The sequence below is a fragment of the Anabrus simplex genome, chromosome 7 (genome assembly GCF_040414725.1).
Source record: "Anabrus simplex isolate iqAnaSimp1 chromosome 7, ASM4041472v1, whole genome shotgun sequence".
NCBI lineage: Eukaryota > Metazoa > Arthropoda > Insecta > Orthoptera > Tettigoniidae > Anabrus > Anabrus simplex.
The window spans coordinates 64,090,802-64,116,107 of record NC_090271.1 but is presented as its reverse complement, the minus strand read 5'-3'; the positions used below and the strand labels follow the sequence as shown (position 1 = coordinate 64,116,107).

Sequence of the window (25,306 nt, the reverse complement as noted above, 5' to 3'; positions counted from 1 at the left end):
CTTGCGTTTTCCGAACAGTAACTCTCCATGGTAAGTCCAGGATCTCTCGTAGTTGATCAACCCATCTTTTTGCGACCCGTCCTCGTGTCCTTGTGCCAGAAACATTTCCTTAGACAATTAATTTTTCCAGGTTGTCATCTTCTCTTCTCATAATGTGACCAAAGAATTGCAGGATTCTCTGGTACACAACTTGGCATAAACTTTCTTGTATTCCAATTTCCCGGAAGACAGAATCATTTGTTCACCTGGCTGTCCACGGTATTTGCAACATCCTTCTCCAACACCACATTTCAATGGCATTGATTCAGTTCCTGTCTTTAGCTTTTATGGTCCAAGTTTCACATCCATACAGGAAGATCGAGAACACAAGCGTATTCATAGATATTGCTCTATCTTGCCAGATCTTTAATTTTGCCATAGCTGTAAGTCCTAGAATGATGCGACGTTTGATTTCTTTTTTGCAGCTACTTTTATCCTCGATTATTGAACCAAGGTAAAGAAACTGACAGACCCTTTGGAGATTGTTCAGGTGCTGTGGCAGCTGAATCTCTGCACCTTTGTTGACAATCATTAGTTTTGTCTTGCTCCAATTAATTTCCATGCCAAGTCTGTGACTTTCTTGTTGTACACGATCCATTATCTCGACAAGCTCCTGTACACTGCTTGCTACAAGTGTGGTGTCGTCTCCAAAACGGAGAATTCTCTTCCCACCAATCGAAAATCCTCCTTCCCAACTTTCGAGGGCATGCCTCGTGATATATTCACCATAGATGTTAAACAATTGAGGTGATAAGATGCATCCTTGTCTCACACCTTTAGTGGAGACTTTTGAAACTTGATGATAGATCACCATCAACTCTGACTCTGGCCAAGTTGTTATCGTATAAGCCTTTTATAAATGAGATGAGATGGAATTCCCATTCAGCCACGAAACACAATCAAAGGCCTTTTGGTAGTCAGTGATGCACAGAAACAAAGGAATGTTGAATTCATGTGCCTTTTCAACCAACTGACGTATATTTAGAATCTGTTCTCTAGTTCCTCTTCCCTTGACAAAGCCAGCCTCTTCTGACGGGAGCTGATATCTAATGTAAGGTTTCAAATGTTCATTTATGATATGCAATAATATTTTACTTGCATGTGATATTAGTGAGATGGTTCGATAATTCCCGCAGTTCCTTGTTAATCCTTTTTTGTGAAGTGGAATGAAGATGGAAATGAGCCAGTCTTGTGGCCATACACTACTGTCCCATATCTTGTTACAGATGAAGTGCATTAAACGTACCCCTTCTTCTCTCATTTCCTTAATCATTTTCCCAGTGATTCCATCACATCCTGGTGCTTTTTGATTCTTCAGGTGTTTAATTGCATCTTCTACTTCTCTCCTCAGTATTGAAGGCTGTGGTTCAGAGTTAGATCAATTAGGGTTGTACTTTTTGCAAACATTCCTGGTAATCGCATCTGCATATAGATTTTTGCAGTATCTTTTCCACCTTTCAATGGCCAGTTGTTTCTCTCCAGTGAGAGTACCGTCTTCATCTCTCACAACCCATGAACGGGGCTTGAAGTCGCGGGTAATTTTCTTTACCTTCATAAAGAGATCACGAGGTTGACAATGCTGCTTATGCTGTTCAATCTCTTCACAGATTTCATGAATCTGGTTTGCCTTATCAAGTCTGCACTGCTTTTGAATCTTCTGAGATAGTGATGCGTGCATTTTTAAATATTCATCAGTTTCATGATTGTTTCTTTTTAGCTGTTTCTTTTCCTCTGTTGGGCTTGAAGTTTCGGCACATAACCATGGCTTCCTAGGAAATGAATTCTGCCCATGTATTTCCTCGCTTGCACTACTCACAGCAGTGTTCAAGTTGTTCCATACCGAATCTGCAGTGTCAGTGGGATTTATTCCTAATGACTGTAGTTTGGGACGAATAGCCTCGCCGAAGCTACATAGAGCTCTATCATCAATTTCATTTCCCATACCTTTGTTGTGGTTTTGAGTTTTAGTCACATTCTCATGATGACGAGGATATGGTCTGAACCACATTCACTTCTGCTGTTTAAAACAGATGACTTCCAACGACTTCTGATCAGGATAAAATCAATTTGATTTCATACCCTGTCTCCAGGGGATATCCACGTATATCGGCGGTGAGGGTGATGTTGAAAGAGTGTATTGGTAACAACCATTTCCTTATCTATACAGAATTGCAGAAGATGCTCTCCTATATCATTTCTAGTGCCAAGCCCATATGGACCAACATGTACACTAAGGTGGTTATCAGATGACGTGTCACCAATCTTAGCATTGAAGTCACCTTGAATGATGAGAACTTCTCTTTGAGGAATGTTATCAATAAAGCATTCTAATTGAGTGCAGAATTCGTCTATCTCATCTTCAGGGGCAGCAGGTGTTGGTGCATACACCTGTACAATATTTAATTTACAAGGGGTTGAATTTATCTTGATGGAAATAATTCTATCATTAACTGGATAGTATCCAATGGCTACGCTACATAACTTCTGTGGAACGACGACTGCTACACCATTTCGACTTTGATGATTATGTCCGGAGAAATATACTGTGTTACCATCGGTAGTGGTCCCAACACCTTTCCAGTGTGTCTCACACAGTCCCAAGATCTTCACGCCATGGAGTGTCATTTCTCTCTCAACAGTTGATAGTTTGCCAGTCTGTAGTAAACCCCTCATGTTCCAGGTTCCACATAATATCTCTCTGCGAAGCGAACATCTTTGATTCAAGGCTTCTCTTAACCCTGTCCCCCCCCCCAGAGATCCGATTGGGGGACTTGAAACTCCGGAATTATATTTAATAGTAGGTACAGACATTTAGAATTGAGCAAAGTCATTTGGTTGTCTTGGAAAAAGTAATGAGGTGGGTTCCCATGTCCTTCCTCATATCAACTAGGCCGCTCCTAACATGGAGAACAGATGCCCCTGCAGCTGCCCCTAACATGGAATACAGACACTGCCTGAAAACAACTCATCCGGCCAGTCTGCCGTTGTGGTATTAACCTTCCTCTGCCATCTAGGTCGTTGGTTCTCTTCAACTATTGAAACTTCAGAACAACAATATATGAAGTTGAATTTTCGTGAACACATTACGATGGCTGAAGATGCATATAAAAAGGCGAAGCATGTCCTATTCCAACTAATAAGGATAAAATCCTAATTTTAAAACTTTTATGTATTGAAAAGGTGGTTGATTAATAAACAATTAATAATTTAATAAGGATAGTGAATTTCAGTGCGGTTTTACAATGACACTAATTACTTGCAAAGCAGTGAAGTTGGCGGCACAGGGCGACGATAATTCAAATGAAAGCAGCGATCAGGTTTACTGTCTGGTAGGCTACTGCTCAATTGACAGAGACTAATGACTGTCCATTAAGTTATTTTTGTATTAATACTGCATAATATGATACCTTATCCCTTTTCTGTATGGGGTCGAGTATGAAGTGAGGCGAATCTTCGTAGCGAGTTTTTACGACTGGATGCCCTTCCTGACGTCAATCTCATCAAAGGAGATAAGGAGATGAAACGAATGACGTGATACAAGAGTAACGAAAACTTACTGTATTTACTTTCCATGTAAGCCTAAAAGACATGTGTTCACCTGTCTTTTAAAATTTAGAAATACAGTAGAAGTCTGCTATAGCGAGTACAGCATATAACGAGAACCCCGTTATACCGACAATATTTTTGATGTCCCTTCAAAATGTCTATATTAAACTGTGTATTATCCTTTCGTTACAGCGAGAGCCCTATTACTGACGCATCCGTTATTACAAGCGATTAAGCGCGCGTGATTTTTTTCCGTTATCGATATTTATGCATCCCAGCATTTATGTTGTATGCAATCAATTATCTTTGGTATCGTTTCCTCGATATGTTCACTAGCGAGTGCTCTCGTAGACATTTGATGGCGATGTTGGAGTCACCAAGCTCGATAGCTGCAGTCGCTTAAGTGCGGCCGGTATCCAGTAATCGGGAGATAGTGGGTTCGAACCCCACTGTCGCCAGCCCTGAAGATGGTTTTCGTGGTTTCCCATTTTCACACCAGGCAAATGCTGGGGCTGTACCTTAATTAAGGCCACGGCCGTTTCCTTCCCATTCCTAGGTCTTTCCAATCCCATCATCGCCGTAAGACATATCTGTGTCGGTGCGACGTAAAGCAAATAGCAAAAAAAATAATGTTTGAGTATGTTAGTAATACCCGTCGACTGCTGTTCCGTAAAGTAAATTCGAAATGAAGAACATATTTTCGTAAAAAAATAACGTGTCCGTTAACAGTTCTTAACTCGTTAAATATAAAGGCTGACTAAACGATCGCTTAATTTTAATGTTAAATACTGCAATTAAGTAAAAATGGGATACACCTCGAGATGTAGCAGAGTGCATAGGTGATTTCACAGGTTACTTTATACTTTCTCACGTCTGGTTAAATTACAAAAAGGTTGTTATCATGTAAATTTATAGCGAGAAGGTTATAATTTCTCTAATGGCGCTTGAAGTATGTTTTCAGCATACGTATAGTACGGTTAAGTTAGGATAGGTGACGCTGTTTGATTAAGGAAACTGAATATTTCACCACAAAATGCGATCGATCATCTTTGGTACGGTATAGTTTTCTCACTGTGTGCATTTGCGAGTTCTCTCGTCGGCATTCGAAGGCGATGTTGGAGTCGATTAGTAATACCCAACACCTGCTATTCTCTAAAGAAAATTCAAAATGAAAGAGGATAACAAGTTTTCGTAATAAATGCGTAAATAACGTGGCCGATAGCAGTTGTTAACTCGTTCAAAATAACGGTTGAAGTATAGTATGCAAATCTTTTCTTGATCCCTGAGCTCCATAGTGCTGAATGGGAACTTAGGCTCAAGAAAAGATTCGCGTACTATAAGCGATCTCTTAATTTTAATGTTATGTAGCCTACTGAAATTAAGTAAGAATGTGATACACCTCAAGATATGGCTGAATACATCACTGATTTCAGAGGATAATTCATATTTTCTCGCATCTAGTTAAATTTCGGAAAAGCTATTCACATGTAAATGTTAGTGAGTATAACTCATTTCTAAGTTTTCATGACACATATACGGTTAGGTTAGGTGACGCCATTTGAAGAAGAAAACTCTGGAGTGATACCGTATTTCTCCGAATCCAAGACGACGTTTTTTTCCCCTCAGTATCTCTTACAAAATACCAAGGGTCGTCTTGCATTCGCGGCCTAACAGTAATGAATACCACTGGCAACTTTTGCAGTAACCAAGCTGCTTCTTTTCACCCGCGCACGCAAACACAAAATTCGTTGACAATAAATAACCGACTCTTTATTATACATCGCTAGCTGTGACAACCGGTTGTACAGTGCCTGTGTGTAATGTCACTGGATCTTGGGAAATAGTGAAGAGAAAATGACATTCTATTAGCCTCTACAAAAAGGTTTCTCAAATCTGCAGAATGACATCAAAACATGCGAGCCGTCGAATTCTTAGAAAGGCCACGGCTCAGTGGCAGAGTTATAATGCATCTACTGTACCTGCCTCTTAGTAAAATTAAGTTTTGTAGACAGCAAGAATATTTTCATGATGGATAATCGTAAAGATACGTGGAACAGGTATTGCCGGCAAATTTTCAACTGTTTCCCATCGATTTTATGATGCCAATTTTAATTTAATGGTTATTAAACACTCAGAAATATAGAATAATTGTGCAGCCGCAAGAAAATATGACATAGGCCAAACTAAAGCCAATATTTTGTGTCAGCGTGAAGGCAAAGATACAAAAAATGCATTCAGAGGTCCGCAATAAGGACGCTTTAAAGAAGTCGAAAATTAAACTGTGAGGTACCGGTATGTGCACGAAAAACGCAAGGGTGGAAAGGCCATATCATGGCGCAAACTCGTTCGTAACGTCCGCGATTAGGCCTACACATTGCTAGCCACTGAAGTTGGCCGAACCCGGCAAGCGGGACGTGCGTGTAGCGGATGCTGAGTAAAAGTACCATAACAGTTTTATAGACGGCAAGAATATTTTCCTGACGGATCGCCGTATTGTAGAGACGCATGGAATAGGTACTGCTGGCAAATGTTCAACGGGTTCTGTTCGGTCTTAAGATGCCTATTTTAAGTTAATGGTAATTAAACCCGCGGAAATAAAGAATAATTTTGCAGCCACAAAAAATGCGGCATAACGAAAGCCAATGTTCGGCGTCTAAAATAGTATAAAATGCGTACTGTATAACGAAGGCATTCATATGATTTTACAAAGAAATATGGAACTGCAATTTTTTCAGAATGAAATTAAACATACACTTTCACGTAGTATCGCATTTCAAAAAATAACAAACAATTAAGTCGTAATGTGGATATTATCCGCGGAAACGCAAGTTTTGAACAAATTGATTGCCGTTTCATACCGATTTTAATGTGTGTGGGGGTTTTCCGACTTTTATACAAAAATCGGATATAACGATAATCCGCTATAGCGAGTAAATTTTCCGCTGTTATGAATTCTCGCTATAACAGATTTCTACTGTACTGCCTTCCTACGAACATAGCCAGTAAAACTCAGAATACATTCATAAGTTTGTTATAGAATAGTGTAGAACGTTTACATGAACAATTTATAGCTCTTTATAGCGTAGAAGTCGTGTGTTCACTGCACAAAATTTGATGTTATCACTTATTGGACCCCCCTTACTTTTTTGGCTGTAAAAGTTGGGGGAGGGGGTCTAATACTTGAGTAAATATGGTGTTCCAAAGCTACTTTTTGGTGTAAATATAGAGCAACATTCTGTTTCGCTTCTAAGTCCATTAGGTGTATAAATATTTATAATTATTGTGTAAGTAGAAAGATCATTCGTTAGCTATCACGTGTACAAAAACTCAGACATTTTGTATTCCACTTATATACCGTATTATGCATATTTCTTCTGTTTCAGGCTATAAGCATGAATAAAAATTATCTTGCGTAGATTTGAAATACAGTATTTTGCATTGTCGTGTATTTCTAACGTTACGAGGGCCATCCGGAAAGTAGTACCTGTTAGCACCGCATGAAGCGCTGACGACTCGGCAAGGTCATACTGTGTCAGTGGCTTGTCTGCCTTCTCTGTGCGAGGTTGCGTGATGCTAGCATTGCCTGTGTTGTGTCTGTGATCGTTTAAAATGTTTAAACAAATTGAGAACCCTGCCAGTTGTGAAGTGAGGGCCATGATTAAATTTCTTAATGCATGAAACGTTCGACCTTGTGTTATTCATCGCCAATTAACGGAGGTGTATGGAGACAATGTGATGGACGAGTCGTCTGTTAGGCGCTGGTGTCACAACTTCAACCTGGGGAGGGGGAATACACACGACGAGAAGTGTTCAGGGAGACCATCTGTCATTACAGACCAACTGCTGAGCGCAGTAGACGAATGCGTGAGGAACGATCGGCGCGTCAAAATTGATGAACTCTGTGAACATTTTCCTAATGTGTCTCGAACAGTTGTGTATGAAATTGTCAAAGACCATCTGCATTATTCAAAAATCTGTGCAAGGTGGGTCCCTCGCATGCTCACAGAGGAGCACAAAACCAAGCGTATGGCTGCAGCACGGACGTTTCTGGGAAGTTATTCCGATGAAAGAGACTCTTTCCTGACTCGTATCATTACTGGGGACGAAACATGGGTTTGTTATGCATCACCTGAGAGTAAACGACAGTCAATGGAGTGGCTTCATGCTCATTCACCAACCAAACCAAAAAAATTCAAGACAGTTCTGTCCACCAGGAAACTCATAGCAACAGTTTTTTGGGATCGCCGAGGTTTACTGCTCATTGATTTTATGGCCCGTGGAGACACAATTAATGCTAATGCGTATTGTGAAACATTAAAAAAATTACTGCGGGCAATACAAAATCGATGGCGAGGTCTATTGTCTACAGGTGTCATTCTCCTTCATGACAATGCCAGGCCTCATGCAGCTGTGATAACACAACAACTTTTGCAGCAATTCAAGTGGGAAACCTTCGACCATCCCCCGTATAGCCCGGACTTGGCCCCTTCGGATTTTCTTCTCTTTACAGAGTTTAAAGACTTTCTGGCTGGAAAAAGATTTGACAGCGATGAAGAACTTAAATGAGCTGTGACTACGTATCTCAATACGCTGGCAGCGGAGGACTATGATGCTGGAATACAAAAACTCGTCCCATGTTAATGACAAATGCCTAAATTTGCTTGGAGATTATGTGGAGAAGTAGTGTAAAGTATGCTCTATCCAATAAAAATGTGTATATTTGTTAATATTTACTCCTGTGTCGTTATTGTGCAAACGGGTACCACTTTCTGGATGGCCTTCGTATTTTTGGTTATGTATGTTTAGTCATCAGCCCGAAGGCTGGTTGGTTCCTCAACAGTTCTGCCATGAGCTGTCATAGATGGCCTAGGCATCACTGAAGAGCTGTACTAGGGAAATGAGGAGTGAGGTACTTTCCCATTGTTTTCCTCACCGAGCCAGAAGTTGCTATTGCATATCAGTCTGCCAAGCCCACTGAAATGCATGCACCAACCGACCCTATGAGCAACAGTTTTACACCAGTCATAGCAGGGACTGGCTGCGTAAGGAATGGCATTACTGGCATCGCTCATACCTCAGTCACTTTCATATTGTCAAAACCAAAGATAAGACAGAGACAGATCAGTGAAAGTAACAAAATTGCTCTAGCCCATACCAGAAGACTTAGTGCAGTGTAAACACTAGGTCCCGCCAGCAATATTCTTTCGTAAAATTGTATGGCCGACCCAATCAGGCCAGCACAAGTACGCCTCATATGACGTCATTCTGGAAGTGTTGTAAAATGTCTTCCTGACCCCATTGGATGATTGTATTGTCACAGGCATGGCTCAAAATCTCTCTTGCTGTCATAGTTATTTTTTTTTTTTTTTTGCTACGGGCTTTACGTCGCACCGACACAGATAGGTCTTATGGCGACGATGGGATAGGAAAGGCCTAGGAGTTGGAAGGAAGCGGCCGTGGCCTTAATTAAGGTACAGCCCCAGCATTTGCCTGGTGTGAAAATGGGAAACCACGGAAAACCATTTTCAGGGCTGCCGATAGTGGGATTCGAACCTACTATCTCCCGGATGCAAGCTCACAGTGTCATAGTTATTATGACCACTAGAATGTGTATGTTCAGTCCTCAACCGCTCTGCCATCAGCTGTCATAAACCCTATTCATGATTTATACATCTCCATAAACATTTTCCCCGGTTTGAAGCAGAAGTGAATGTATGTAATGTATGTATTTATTTATATATTTATTATTATTTTTTATTTTTTATTTTTTAAAATTTTTTTACAAGCGAATGGACCACTAAGGGTCACGCTACAACTTCATTTCTTTCTCTTCGTGCAGAGTTTTCTCTGTGTCCAATACTTCATGTGTTCGCTGGCCTGCTTCCGTTGTTCATCTGTCCAGGCTTTTCCGGTCTTCCTAGTTCTTCCTTTCTTCCTCCGGCTTGAACACCTTCCAAATTCTTCAGCGTGTTCCTAAACATATTCCTTTCTAGCAGCTGGTCTTGCAAGATGCTTAACCTTTCCATATCCTTCTTCGTCCATGCTGTAGTGGTCTTTTTTCTCCAGAAGTAATCAAATATCTGTTCGGTAAGTCTGTTTGCGTTCATTCAGTATAGATGTCCAAGAAACGCCAGCCTCCTTTTCTTCAGGGTCTCTGAGATTCTTTCCACCTTGTGGTAAACTTCTTTGTTACTCCGAAGTTTCCATCCGCTTTCAGTTTGGACAGCTCCCATAATTTTTCTGAGGATTCTTCTTTCCAGGACCTCTAGCTTCTCCAGCTTGTAGTTCATGGACAGGCATTCACTGGCATACAGACAGTCTGTTTTGACCACGGTATTGTAATGTTTTAATTTGGAATCCCAAGATAAGCACTTCTTATTGTAGATGTTTTTTGTCGAGCCGTATGCTCTCTCCAGTTTTTGAGATCCGATCTTCCACTGCAGCTTTTTCTAGTCCATTCTCCTGTATCGTCTCACCAAGGTACTTGAACTTCTTGAGTCTTTCTATCCGTCCTATCTGTGTTTCCAGGAATTTTGGTCCATCATTGATGTTTGTCATGAATTTGGTGTTTTCTGCTGAGATCCTCAGTCCTGTTTGGCTGGCGATTCTTTCCAAGAGGTTAATCTGGATGGTTGCGACCTCTGGACTTTCTGATAGTATAGCAAATTCGTCAGCAAAAGCCAAGCAGTTGACTTTAATCCCACCTGATTTTCTCCCTAGACAGATTGGGATTATCCCTTGATGTTCTAGTTCTGAGTTCCACATTTTCACATTTTTTGCTCTCTTGATATGCTGTGTATCACTGACTCCTATTCTTGTAGGGGCATCTTTGATGTTGGTGATAAACTCGGTCTTTCCCATGTTGATCATGAGGCCCGCTTTAGCTGCTATAGAGTGCAGTGTTTGAAGCTGCATAGTGGCCTCATGCACATCGTTTGCTAATAAAGTAAGGTCATCAGCAAAAGCCAGGCATGGAATCCTCGGGTTGTCTGATTTAAACCCCATCCTTAATCTGGTGTTCTCAGGTAATTACAATAGAGTAAAATAATATATTATTATTATATTATTATTGAAGAGCCTTCCAACATCCATGTATTTTGACGTCTATCAATACCTTATAAAACACGACGTAAATTTCTTCGATTATACAACAGCTAAGAAGAAGCCAGCATTCAACCTACTATTCTTCTTTATTGCATCATTTAGTGCACAGTGGTCTTTTATAATATACGGCGCACCGAACTTTACATAAATTCCGCTCAGTGCTTCGTCAATTTGGATGAGTTATTATTTTTCATATATCTCTACTCAACTTCCCACTTGGTATGTACCTTTAAAGAGACTGTACTTGTGTTTACATTGTTTATGTTTTCTTCAATCTTTGACTTACTTCAGGCTGATGATGACCTATTACTAGGTCGAAACTAGTCCCTATGTAATTTTCATTTTGTATTGAAAAGGTGGACCAATAATAATATATTATTTTACTCTATTGTAATCACAGTTCAATACGGATCTATCATTATGAAACTTATTTCTTTTAATTCTCAGGTAATGACCTGGTCCATTCTCTTATGATCTTTTCCAGAACACAGTTAAATAATATGCATGAGATACCATCTCCTTGCCTCACCCCTGTTTTGATTGTGAAGTGCTCTGATAATTGACCTCTAAACTTAACTTTGGAAGTGGTGTTGTGCAGGGTGGCTTGCACCAACCTATTAATTTTTTTGTTTAGTCTCAGTTCTCTTAATGTGTTGAAGAGTGTGATCCTATCCACGGAGTCATATGCCTTCTGAAAGTCGACAAGGATAGCTACCCACTGTTGGCATCTTTTCTTGCTATATTGAAGGATGGTCTTCAGATTTTGTATCTGTTCAGCACAAGACCTTGCAGTTCTGAACACTGCTTGATATTCTCTTAATTCTTTATCCAGTTGTCTTGTTATGTGCCATTCCAGAATCTTGGAAAAGACTTTATACAATATTGAAAGGAGTGATATTCCTCTATAGTTGCTGGGATCTGTTTTGCTTCCCTTCGTGTGGATTGGGTGGATAACGGCTGATGTTCAATCATCGGGGAGCCTTTCCTTAGCCCATATGTCCAGAATTACTTTGTGTATGTGTCTGAATGTTTGCTCACCAGCTTGTTTCAACATTTCTGCCACTATTCCGTCTTCTCCAGGAGCTTTGTTGTTCTTGAAAATTTGAATGGTCTCTCTTACTTCTTCATAGGTGGGAGGAGGGATGTCTTTGGTGTCCGGGTTAGCTGGTTCTCTAACTGGGAGGCGCTGCGCAGGTTCTTCAGCATTCAAAAGTCCTTGGAAATAATCAGCTAGGGTCTTGATGCAGTCATCATCATTGAGACACAGTGGTCCGTCTGTTCTCTGGAAGTGTAAAGTTTGGGGTGTGAACTGAGTCGTCTGTTGTTTTAGACCTTTGTATAAGTCTCTGGAGTTGTTTTTTCCAAAATCCTCCTCGGCTTGCTTAATCAGTTCTTTGTTGTATTTTCTTTTTGCCCCTCTTATGATGCTGGAGATGTTCTTTCTTTGTGTAATAAAGGCTTGTAAGTTGGTTTCATTTTTATGATGGTTCTATTTGAGCGATGCTAGTCGCCTGGCTTCTATAGCCTCTTCTCATTCGTTAGACCACCATGGGTGCTTGTTTCCTTTAGGTCTGTTGGGTATCGTCTTCTGAGCCGTGTCTGTTATAACATCCCGAAGTGGGTCCCAATTTGTAGTGGTGTTAATCCTATTGATGTGTTGGTTCAGATTCTCATGGTAACTTGCATTGTCTTCTTTAAGTTTGGTGATATCAAACGTAGGAATTTTCTTTTTCTTCATAAGCATAGCCTTGGTCTTATACAGTGGTTTCAGATTCATCTTAACCATGGACAGGTAATGATCGGAGTCTATGTTAGCTTCTCGTAAAACCTTCATGTTCATAATGTCGCAGTGGTGCTTCTTATCTATTGCTACGTGGTCAATTTGGAACTCGCCCATCATGCTGTTTGGGCTGCGCCACATCATGGCCTTCATAGGTAGGCGTTAAAAAGCCGTAGATTTCAAGAGTAATCCATACTTGGTGCACAGACTGATTAGCCGTTCCCCATTCTTGTTGGTTCTCTTATGGGCGGGGTATCTTCCTACATTCTTCCGGTATTTCTGTTCTCTCCCAATCTGAACGTTGGAATCTCCCAGCAGTATTGTCGTATGATGATGTGGGATGTGGATTAGGGTTTCCTCAAGGGTGTCCCAATACTTATCTGTAGTCTCTGGGTTTTTCTTGTTAGAGTCATTGGTAGGAGCATGGAAGTTAACCAAAGAGTATCCCCTATTGCTAGACCTGAAGGATATTACTGAAGTTCTAACATTAGGCGAAGAGAAGCCAAGTATGCTAGCAACTAGTTTGTGGTGTACTGCGAACCCTGTCCCCAAGAAGGGTACATTCATCATGACACTCTTACCAGGCTTTCCCTTATATATTCTATATTCTTGAGACTCCGTGGCATCTTCACCTGGAAACCTAGTCTCTTGTAAGGCTGCAATGCTGATATTCTTGTCTTTCAGGATTTCAAGGGTGTGGTTTTAAGTTTCCCGGTCTTGATCAGGGAGTTAATATTGATCGTAACTAGGTATGTGATGTTCCTTTTTCTTTTAGTTCTGACTGGGTCACGTGAAGGCATAGGTCCCCCAGAATCCGACGACCTATATGCCCCGTCATGAACGGGGGTGGATTGGTTACCACCTGGGGATTTATCATTATTGTTTTCGTACTTCGTGTTTGATACAGTCTATCACACAAATGTGTATATAGTTGGTCACCCGAAAGTGACGAGTTGTTGACTATCAAGGTTGTAAGCCTTGAAGCCCCCAGCACTGATCGGTTCACTGACCCAGTTTCCCGCTGGGATTGGTTACCCAACCTTCCACTGGGTTGCTCAGCTTAACAGGGACACCTCTTGTAGGTTATGTGCTGGAGTTGGAGTGAAAGAGGCTAGTTGGATTCTCTTGCTGAATCCAATATTTTATGTTGCAGATATGCGGCAACGACGCATTTCACTCCCATTTGCCCGGAGCCACAAGGACTCCTCCCAGGTTAATTTATTTATTTGCAAAGTTAGGACTATTGGCCCTCTCTTACACATAAATACAATTTTTTTTTACAGCATTAATTTAAAATATCATTGTAATCAATTACAGTTATTGAGATAAGTCAGATAAAGAATGACGATAATACAATTAATTAAGATCACTATTGATGAAAAATTATAGGATAAATAGAGAGTGGATAATAACAAAAAGATATCAATTTATTATGCTTTGGGTCTTTCGTGGGTTGATGAGTAAGGCATTGTTTCTGGCATACGTTTTGAGTTGTAGGTCTGTATTCATATGTTGGATCGCTTCGCATATACTATCTATACTAGTATGGTAATATACCTGTAAGTCATCAGCATACATATGGTATTTACAGTGGACAAATGGCGATGAAATATCATTGATATACCGGCTGAATAATCAAGGTCCCAGCACAGATCCTTGAGGCACGCCAGATAATCTGATAGCCCATTTTGACGTAACATCGTTTACTGAGACACACTGATGACGATTTTTGAGGTAGGCTATAAAGAAATTGAGCACACTCCGGTCGACGCCAAGGGAGCGCAATTTTGAAAGAAGGAGTTGTATGTTGACTATATCAAATGCACTGCTAGAATCAAGGAGCATGAGTATCATCACCTGTCGTTTATCCATAGCAAGCCTGATATCATCTGTTGCCCGAAGTAGTGCTGTCATCGTACTGTGGCCCTTCCTGAAGCCACATTGCAACGGGTCTAATAGTGAATCGTTTGTGAGATATTCAGTTAGTTGCTCATATATTAGTCATTCAAGGGCTTTTGCAAGCAGAGGGAGTATAGATATAGGGTGGTAATTTGATGGATAATTTGATGTAGTGTTCTTTAATACTGGAATCACTAGAGCATCCTTCCAAATGGCTGGAAAAGTAGAAGATATGAGTTGTCTGTCTGTTAGGTCATCAGCCCAGAGGCTGGTTGGATCCTCAAATAGCACCACCAATGGTTATGCGGTTATAAGGAAACCCCAAAAACCAATGGCAGCACCAAAATGAGGCGTACTAGGCAATATGAGGAGTGAGGTAGTTTGCCATTGCTTTCCTCACTGGGTCAGAAAGTACTATTGCAGCACGACTGACCCTATGAGCAGCACCTTTCATAACACTCAGATGCACTAGTCATGCTCTGAATGTCATTACTCAGCACTGCCCATACCCCAGCAACTTCTATATTGTCACAGCCATGGATGTTGACTGGGACTTCGGTGGAAGCTACACTTTACTCTGGCCTGTGCCAAGAGATGGATGCAAAAGTACTGTATCCACCAAGAAATGACAGCAGGCAGCAGATATGAGTTATGATAGGTAATACTGCGCTGATGAAATTTTTTATGAAGCCTATTGGAATATGATCTGCTCCTTTCTCTTGAGATTTAATGGAATTTAAGACTCGTTTTACTTCATTTATACTGACAGTTCATAATGAGAATTTTGGTTCAATATTGAAGTAATTGCCATCTTCATGTGATGGGTTTCTGGATTAGGGTCGAGTTTCTTTAATTTGTTTACCAGTGAAATGAGAGAAGTGTGTTGAGCGATATTGTTGGAATATGAGGTTCTTTAATTTTTCTTATTCCTGTTGAACCTAATTAATTCCACGCATTAACACATTCACGACCATCATCTGAGTGGGCTATTTAAAGGGCTGCCCCAGCCATTCCACTTGTTAGTGGCAGAGCAAACAACAACGAATTCTTTTCACAATAAGTTTTAAACTAAACAAGATATAGAAACAAAATTTTCCACATACCTTAATAAAGTCCTCTAGTATCTCTGTAGGGTGTAGTAGGTAATGTCACACTTTCCTGGGTGAATGGAACACCACACTTTCCACAAAAATAGCGCGTTTCACTAATAATTTTATTTTTGAAGCACACTTTGCGCCTTCTTGAGGGGAATTTGACTTTATTTGATGGTGGAATCTTCAAGAGAATATGCTCTTTTCTCTTCCCATCTAACCTAAATGGTGATCCTTGGCCGGTGCCCTTTTTGGCGGCAAAATCGCGGGACATTGACTTGGAGCTGATGAAGTAGATGGAGCTGAGATGTCGGAGAGAGGTGACTGTACTTGTATGTCGGGTTCACTTTTCCCCCCATTTGAGAATTCCCTTATGTTCCTTTAGATCTTTTGGTACACCCCTACTTGACCGTATTGTTCCACATACGGCAGTGTTCTATTCCCGTAATGTTCCACGAGTTCAACGCTATTGTAATAATTGTCCATATAGACTGTATACCCCTGGCCAAGATAATTTTCAAGCAGCTGAAAAACTGTGCTTTGTAAATTTGCACCACTTACATCATTTATATTGTTCCTACACGCCATGGTTACAATTCAGAATGCGATTATACACACGCTTGTGCAATAGCAAACCAACTACGCAGCTAGTTGGGTCAGCGCTAGGTTACCTTCAGAAACAAAACAAAAGAAGTGCATTGGGAGGGAAAATCGCCGTGGCAATGTGGTTTCTGGTGAGTACAAGCATTCATAAGGGTATTACCTTCATCTCTCTCGCACATATTTGTGACCAAAATAGATCCTAGCTGCGTGGGAACGGCTGCAGTTCAAGGTTGCGCTTATCCGGGCTAACTCGGATACGGTCCACAGCATGGTCACGCACTATAGGTAATAACTCGGATACGGGCGTGAATGTGTTAACTGTATTGAGGTTTTTGTTTCATTTTTGATATATTTAAATTTACTGTTTCTAATTAATTGTTTCGTTTTGTTCCGTAAAAGACAGTATTGTTTGAAATCTGTTTGCTCTTTTGTTGCTCTGTACCGGCGAAACAAAGCATCACAGCGGGCCATTGTTGCTTTTATCTCAGTGTTTAATCACGGAGCAGGAGAGCAAGTAACCCTTGCCTGCAGAACGGTAACATGCTTCTCATAGAGTTCTAACAATAAAGAGTTAAATCGATGTACTTTTAAGTTCACATCGTGCAATTGTCGTATGTCGTCCCATGGCAAATTATATGCGTCATGTTGTTGTTATATTTTCCATGTGTCTGTAGTTTATATACTTAGCTTTACACTTAGGCACCCGCAGTGAGTAGCACAGATAAATAAGATCGTGTGTAGAGATACCAGGGACAGAAATTTTTCCATGTTTGACAGCCTTATGGGGATTATTTGTCAGTAAGTAGTCATTTAGAGTGTGGGTTGAGCTGTTACGTGTGTGTACGTGATTAGTTGCATCTAATGGTAAGATGGTCGTGTCCATTGAAATGCACAGTTTGCGAACTAGTGTGGGCCAGGAGATTTATGATAAAATCACTGAGGATTATGATGTGTTCGTAACCTGGCATAAGTTTCAGCAGATCCACTTCAAGTGCATCTATATTTCTTACCTTGGGTGGCTTATACAATAGACTACTACTATTAACACTTTCTGGTAGCTGACAATCGCCTCGAGAAACATATATTCTGTATGCGGGGTGTCATCAAGAGAAGTTTTACTGATGATTTTGCTCTTAATGTCATCGCTACAGTACACTGACACACCACCACCTCGTTTACCTGCGCAGTCATGCCTGTATAAAATATACCCATCTAATTTTTACAAGAGCAGAACTGATACTGTTAGTCAACCAACTTCACTCAGACCGATTAAATGCATATTCGTATTAGTAATTATAGAACGGACTTAATCAAAGTGACTTAAAAATGATGAACAGTTAGTGTGGCAACATTGCAGGGTTCTAGGAAACTGCGACAAGGCATGTTTCAGTAGGATTACTGTGGGCTTAAGTTAGGATAGGGGAGCTACTGGTGATTGTGAAAGAGGGTTGTCATTGTCTTGGAATACGCCTGGGTCAGTGGCATGCAGGAATTCATTATCTGCTACAAACGCAAGCTCATTAGTCTTAGCCATTGTCATGCATAACTAAACAAACACTTACCGAGAATTTCCCAGGTACAGTCACTGACTCAATTTGCACACACTCAGGCAAACACACAAATATATACAGATGAAAACTATTGAACATTTTAAGACTTAAACCTTAATTCACTGTTACACCTGCTGAGTTTAAAACTCTGTTCAGTAGTAGCACTACTATGTGTCCTTTGACTGTCCATACCTGCTTATGCCTAAGGATATCCCTAGCTCTGTTTTAATCGGTTTCTGATTACTTATCAGCGATTCAGTTATTAGTAATTTAGATCCTTTGAGAAATATTTTTTTCTCTCCAAACCTGGTTACGATCTTGAAACCTAAGGAATTTCACGATGATCGTTCGTCTTCTTGTCACTACGGCTTCAGTTGTTGTACGTTTTCGCTCACCAAGCCTATGTCAGCTGTCAGTGTCTCCTAGTGAGATGTAGTTGTAGCTTGTCCCTGATGAAGTCCGTAACTTTTTAATACACATCTTCATCAGGTTCCTTGGCAATACAATGCAGTAGGAGGCAGTTATGACAGCTGTACTGAGCCAAATCGTCAATCATTTCTTCATGATGTGTTAGAGTCTCGTCCATCGTCGATATCTTAGTCCTTAGTTCGGCAATTTCAGTGGTCACTTGGTCCTTGTAGGTTTCAAAGTCAGCAGCCAGGCTCAGTATTTCTTGTCGTGGGTTGGCAGTAGTGACGCCAGCATTGGTGGTCGCTGCTGCTAGGCGAGCTTGGAAGTTACTCACTTGACTTTCAAAGACAGTTATTCTTTGATTAACTTCTGTCATGTTTTAGTGATATATTTCAACTAGAACACTACACAGATGCTTTCAGTGACAGGGTTCGTACGTAGATGCGGTTGTTCTTGCTGTTTCCGCAGGATATAACAGAGAGCATTTAACACTCGCTCTGCACCGGCCACCATGACACCGTAGGTACGCCGCTTGTAATATTAATGTATCTCAACAGTTGCCACACATAATCTACTCACTTGCAAACTAAGTGACACCTACTGATGAATAACTAATTGTTTCAGAAAAATGCTGGAAATGGCTGTTCATTTTTGAACAGACCTCATATTAGTATCCTATGTACCTTGTTTTCCTTGTATTATAGTTTTATTTTCGTGCCACCACCTAATACAATGACTGGAGAGATTCTATTATAATAACTTAATTTTACATACGATGGCAGACTGATCTATGATAATACCTGAAAATAAAAGAAGAGTAATATTGTGCAGTAACTGAAAAAATGTCTTCTTTTTTACAGGGAACTTGTTCGAGAAGATGAAATTCCTGCGAATATGAGGAGTGAGTGTGAAGACCGGAGACAAGAGCTTGTTGAACATGTCAGCAATGCAGATGATATTCTTGGAGAAATATTTCTTGGTATGTATAATGTCTGTTGCTTTTTGCTGAAATTTTGTTTTAGTAGACAATGATAAACTTTATTTCATTATTTTTGCAGAAGAGAAAATTCCAAATGAGAAAGAAATACGTGGTGCAATCCGACGTGCATGTCTAAAGCGTGCTTTCACTCCAGTCCTTGTTGGTACTGCTCTCAAAAATAAGGGGGTTCAACCACTACTAGATGCTGTTGTAAGTTATTTGCCAAGTCCAGGAGAGGTGGAGAATGTTGCTCTCCGGGAAGAAGAAGGGTTAGTGCAGTTTTCACATTATTCAAGTTTCCCAGTTTCTTGCAAGAAAGAGGAAAGCGTATATATACATAACATGATCATGATATGATGTGATGGAAAATACATTTGTTTAAATAGTGGTCCAAACCTAGTTTAAAAAAAGGGCTGTGTAAGTGCTGAATTGTCTAGTTTTGTCCAGCACTTTTATTTAAGGCTAGAGTTGAGTTTTTGGCAAAGTTACAAACAATATAAACAGTAGTCAATGTGAACGATATCGATAATTATCTCTGACGTACCGACAATCGAACACCAGAACGACGAAACAACGGATGGCACAACACTGCAAACACTCAGTTTCGATTGCCTGCACTACCACAAGAGAGACAAGAGGCCATCCCAGCGCGAAATCACGCCAACTACTTAGGGTAGACCTCGATCAAAACACAAGACACAGGATTGGGAAGCGATGGAATATGGGCAGAGCCAAAGGTTAAAAAGAACCTCAACAGAGGATGGATCCAGGGGAATAGGATAGAGCAATTCATGTGAAATACCATGAAACACTAAATCATTTTAGCCCCATAAAAATATAATAAGTAAGAATATTTTTTTAAAAAAAGGAGAGTAACACCCATAAATAATTCATAAAATTTAAAAAACAACAAAATTTAACTAAAGAAATTAAATAAAGAATAAGAAGAAATCAATTCATTCACTGGAACCATATTAAATCACAAACCATTAAATTTAAAAACATATATATTTTGCATGCAAACTACAGTTCCTCTTTTGGTAAGACGAAAACCTGTAATTCACTGGTCATATGACTATACTGGGTTGAGACCAAGGGAGATGGCCAAGCGGTTAGGGGCGCACGGCTGTGAGCTTGCATCCCTGAAGATGGTTTTCCGTGGTTTCCCATTTTCACACCAGGCAAATGCTGGGGCTGTCCCTTAATTAAGGCAACGGCCACTTCCTTCCCATTCCTAGGCCTTTCCTATCCCATCTTCGCCATAAGGCCTATTTGTGTTGGTGCGACGTAAAACAAATAGCAAAAAAAAAAAAATTTTGGGTTGAGAGCTCTTAATTACCCTTTTTTAAAAGAACAGGGTACCCCTTTTAGTAGACAAAATTTTTCTACTCGAATATTGAAGAGCATTGAAAATAACACCATTTAAAGGTCACACAATAAATAAAATTAGGAAGATAAACCAGAAGGGAAGAAGACATCCCAACCAACAAATTCAAAATTCCACAAGTGGTACAAGGCGAAGTAGGAAACTAGAAAATTTACAAGTCGGCGACATGTCAAAACACGACATATTCACACCAAAAATAATTAATTTTGCAAATTCACATCACACATTAAACCAAAGAAATATTGTAGCGATCACATTCCTTAAATCACATCGCCAATTTTACTTAATATGTGGTACAATAAACTACAGTCATCATCAATCATTCTTGACCTCTACACCACACAAGCATCTGATCGAGAATGTTCCTCGAAAGACAATCCCCTCGTAACGGTGACGCAATGCCTATCAAATTATGTCATATCTTATCAATCCCTCATTATCCGTTCCTCGAAGATACGATTTCCCGGATCAACCGTCCAGAAATTTCAGTCCCATCAATGCTAAATTCCCGATCAAGCGTTTTTCAATAAACTTTATCTCACGAAAGGACGGCTAAGACATACTTATGGATCTTGGCGTTAACGCCCCGTCATTACGATAGAGCAAGTAGTGTACCTACTGGAAAAGCGATCGGCGGTGAACTTGCATAAGTGACCATCTTAGCATCGCATTCAGGTGATATTGTGTGGAGAATCTCTGAAATCATAAAGCAGAGAGTGGCCAAAACAAGTGTAAGGACACACAGCGCATTTCGAGGGCTCTACTTGAAGACGGAACGAGTTTCGTCAAATGTTCACACTTATAAAGCGTCCACATTATGTCCAGGGTTAGATGTTTATATTTTTACTTTTTTTCAATTGTATTGCCTAACAGGTTTTCGGCACTTTCCTCAGGGCACTGTATAGTCACTGTGCTTTCACGTAGGAATAGAAACTGTTCCACAAATCTAGTATTTTAATATTATCGTATACGATTATGTTATCGCGACCAGAACCTTACATAAAAAAAAGCCATGGGATGTCTAGGGATTACCTATTACTGTTTTCGTCCTAATATAAGACTGGGAATTTTACGTTTCCATGTTAAAATGTCAAAAACTGCAGTCGTTTTATTTGCGCACGTTACATTTAAATGGTTTGTATCATTTCCAACTCGTACTGACATGTGCAGCGAGCGCACTTTCCAGCCGAGCTCAAGATCACGTAACCGTAATTTCTGAAGTTTTGATGATTTTTTTTCTCTTTCCAGTTTGATTGAATAATTATTAGTGTTGGGCAGAATTGAATATAATTCATTCGAGAACTTTCGAGATTCGATACATTCGAATCCATATTCTCGACTTCAACATAACCTTTAAAAGTCGATGTAGACCTGATGTAGAAACTGACTACAAACAATATACCGTAGATTAAATTACAATGGAAGATTAAAAGAAGGGATTTCACCATCAAGTTTGCGGTTTTGTATCTAAAGTGCTTTATTTTATTAGATGAGAGAATTAAAAACTACTTGTGGTCGATTGTCATTTGGCTTGGTGTTATATTTTTCGAAGTGTTTGGCTAATCAAAGTTGCTCAGCTGAAAGAAGTTTTCACGGGAAAATGACAAAGTATCCCATGTAAAATTGAAGATAAAGTATCGAGATTTTGAACTCGCATACCGGTAGTTAATGTTTGATGCCAGTTTCATGGTCTAACTTGCCTGCCTCTTTTCCGGAGGGCCTGGGTTCGATTCCTGGTCAGGTCAGGCATTTTTACCTGGATATAAGGGCTGGTTCCAGGTCCACTCAGCCTACGTGAATACCTTTATTTGAGGAGCTATGTAATGGTGAGATGGCGACCCCGGTCTAGAGAGCCAGGAATAATGGCCGAGAGGATTCGTCACACCGACCATGCGTTACCTCGTAATCTGCAGGCCTTCGGGCTGTGCAGCGGTCGCTTGGCAGGCAAAGGCCCATTGGGGCTGTAGTTTGGTTTGGGAGTGTTTGTAAGATTATAATTATAGCCTACATATTTCATTTTTGAGATGTTTAGCCAAATTGTTGATGGTTTTAATTCATTCCCGGATTCTCTGTTTTCCTGTGTTGTACGTTTTATTTTCCTGGTCCCTCCAAAAACAGAGAATCGAGGTTCCACTGTACTTTATTGATATTGCTGCTGTGTAACCATCCTACACCTCACCTATGATAATATCCCCTTCGAAGTAATGAGTCAGCTGGCAGTAGACCATTGTATGAATTTAAGACACTGATGCTAATGTATATAACTAGGGCTCGGATGTTTAGGAAAAGTCATATTTTTTTCTTTGTCTCTATTTTCTTGTCTGATTGGATTTCGGTGCGAATCAGGTGATTATCGTCACAATTAAGTAATTTTAATTTGTCATATAAATGCTTATTTTGGCTATTTTTTACCATAAGGTCATATTTTGAGCTATTTTAGTAGAAGCGTCATATTTCGGCGGTTTGACGACAGCTCTAGGTGTGCGAAATCATCTTCAACTTACTGAATGCGAACTAGTGTTTACAAAACTGCTTCTCAGTATCACGCTGTTGATACAAGTCGAATAGTCGAATAACCAGCCCGCTGTACTCGGCAACCCGGTCTCCCAGGTAGAGACAGAAATAATCCTGAAAATCCCGTCCCAGCAGTGACCTAATTACTTCTGGTAATCACTCACTTGTCCTTGTTCAGATATTAGAACCTCAACCTCCTTTCACTTACACAAGCATTAGTTTACTGTAAATCGTATCTCAGCACACATTCCAGTATGCCTAAGGAAAAGTCTTCTACTAGTGTTAAGTTACGAATCTTTGTTAAGGAATTTGGAGAAGAATATTTCTGTACAGACAGTTTAGTTCTATTTTGCAAGTTGTGTGGAGTGAAAGTCGTGGCTGAAAAACGTTTTAATGTGCAACAACATTGTAACACGGTGAAACACAGCAACAATGTCAAACGACAACATGTCGATAAGAAGATATTCGTTAAGGCTGTTACATCTTCAGCGATGGACAGATGTTCGGATTTTTTAAAGGAACTTTGTGAGATGATGGTGTCTGCAAACATTCCTCTAAACAAGGTGAACAATCCCCATTTCAAGAATTTTCTGAAGAAATACACTATAAAATCTGTTCTTGCAGAATCAACACTGCGAAAAAACTATTTATCGCATTACTATGAAGATACTCTAAATCGAATACGACACACAGTGTAGCAGACAATAAGATTTGGATATCTATTGATGAGACGACGGACACTGCAGGTAGATATATAGGGAATGTAATTACTGGAACACTCCGTGCTGATCGCCCTGGGGATATTTTTCTACTAACCTCAGAAGTTTTAGAGAGAGCAAATCATTCAACGATTGCAATTCTTTTTGATAATGCACTAAAAATTTTGTGGAAGGATGAAATAAAGCGAGAAAACATTCTTCTCTTTGTTATCGATGCTGCTCCGTACATGGCGAAAGCTGCTGAAGGCCGCAAGCTGTTTTATCCAAGAATGATTTAGGTCACTTGCCTTGCGCATGCTCTGCATAGGGTGGCAGAAGAAATTTGTGGACATTTTCCTGAAGTCGATAAATTAATATCTTAAATAAATAAATTAATTAATTAATATCTTGCTGTAACAACCTGACGTACTTAATACGCTCCGTACGAAAAATCCTGAACATTTCTTCCTACAGATGTTTCAACGGAATTATCACATCAACTTGACTATCTTTGATCCATTCGACTACCACATAATTTCCGAACTCCACTAGCTTTGACATACGTTTTATCATAAGCAACGCCTCTACAGAAGTTCCATTTTCTTCTCGACTTTCAGATATCCCAAACTTATACATTTTAACTTGTTTATTACATTCTTCCGTTTTCAATAACTGACAGTGATTTTACCACCTTGGATTCAACTTGGGAATTGAAGAAACATCCCCCTTTGATGATTGTGTTTATACTCAAGGCCAACACAGTCTTAATGATGTTATAAAATATGGATCCATTTTAGTTTTAAACTCTCAAAATTTCATGTTTAATCACGTTTTAATCTTCAAAACTGTTAATTCACTCTCTTTTAACATACTTTGGTGCATTATCGTTATTTTAGATGTTATTGTGTAATGTTTTACGAAATCATTTTTCAACATTTTAACCTATAATTTATAAGTATATGTATTATTTTTAAGATTGATATAGGCTGATGATGCCCGTAAGGAGGGTGAAACATGTACCTTTGACTTTTTGTATTATGTATAAAAAATATTTGACCATATGAAATGGTGGATCATATTGTATTGTATTGAACAGGTGGGCTTATAATATCGTAATAATACTTGAGACATACGTCAACTTCAATACGGAACCAAAATGAGAATAGTTACTTGTAACTTGGTAGCCAACCAGGCAAATTCCAAACTAAATAGGTTTATCAATCTTAAAATTAAAATATCCAAGTTGTCCAAAGATATAACTTTTTTAAAGCAATGTTTAAAACTAAAATTGATCCCAAAATTTTTGAAACCTACACAAAGAAAGAACTTAACCGTCCCAAGTATGAACAAAGTCCAAGATAAAGTAAATGTAATATGGTTAAGGAATGAAATTAAGTCACTATACAAGAAGAAATCCCAATTGAACTTACAACTATATAAAATTCATTTAACTGTAGCTCAGACATTAACCCCATTAGAATGGAACTCTTTCCAACTTCACGTAGACTACAAATTGATGGTTTTACTCGACAAGAAGCAGGCCACTTTAAAAAAAAAAAAAAAAAAAAGCTAGCGTTGCTGTAACAACCTGACGTACTTAATACGCTCCGTACGAAAAATCCTGAACATTTCTTCCTACAAATGTTTCAACGGAATTATCACATCAACTTGACTATCTTTGATCCATTCGACTACCACATAATTT

The 25,306-nt window shown here is 39.6% G+C and overlaps 1 protein-coding gene across 1 annotated transcript in view; it reads left to right on the top strand.

Annotated features, from left to right (window-relative positions):
* The window catches only part of mEFG1 (mitochondrial translation elongation factor G 1), a 158,631-nt gene that overhangs the window by 52,756 nt on the left and 80,569 nt on the right, over positions 1-25,306 (top strand). The window contains exons 6-7 of the mRNA XM_067151115.2: positions 18,884-19,002; positions 19,082-19,271. Coding sequence (XP_067007216.1) covers positions 18,884-19,002; positions 19,082-19,271 — 309 coding nt within the window. The remainder of the gene's footprint in view (positions 1-18,883; positions 19,003-19,081; positions 19,272-25,306) is intronic.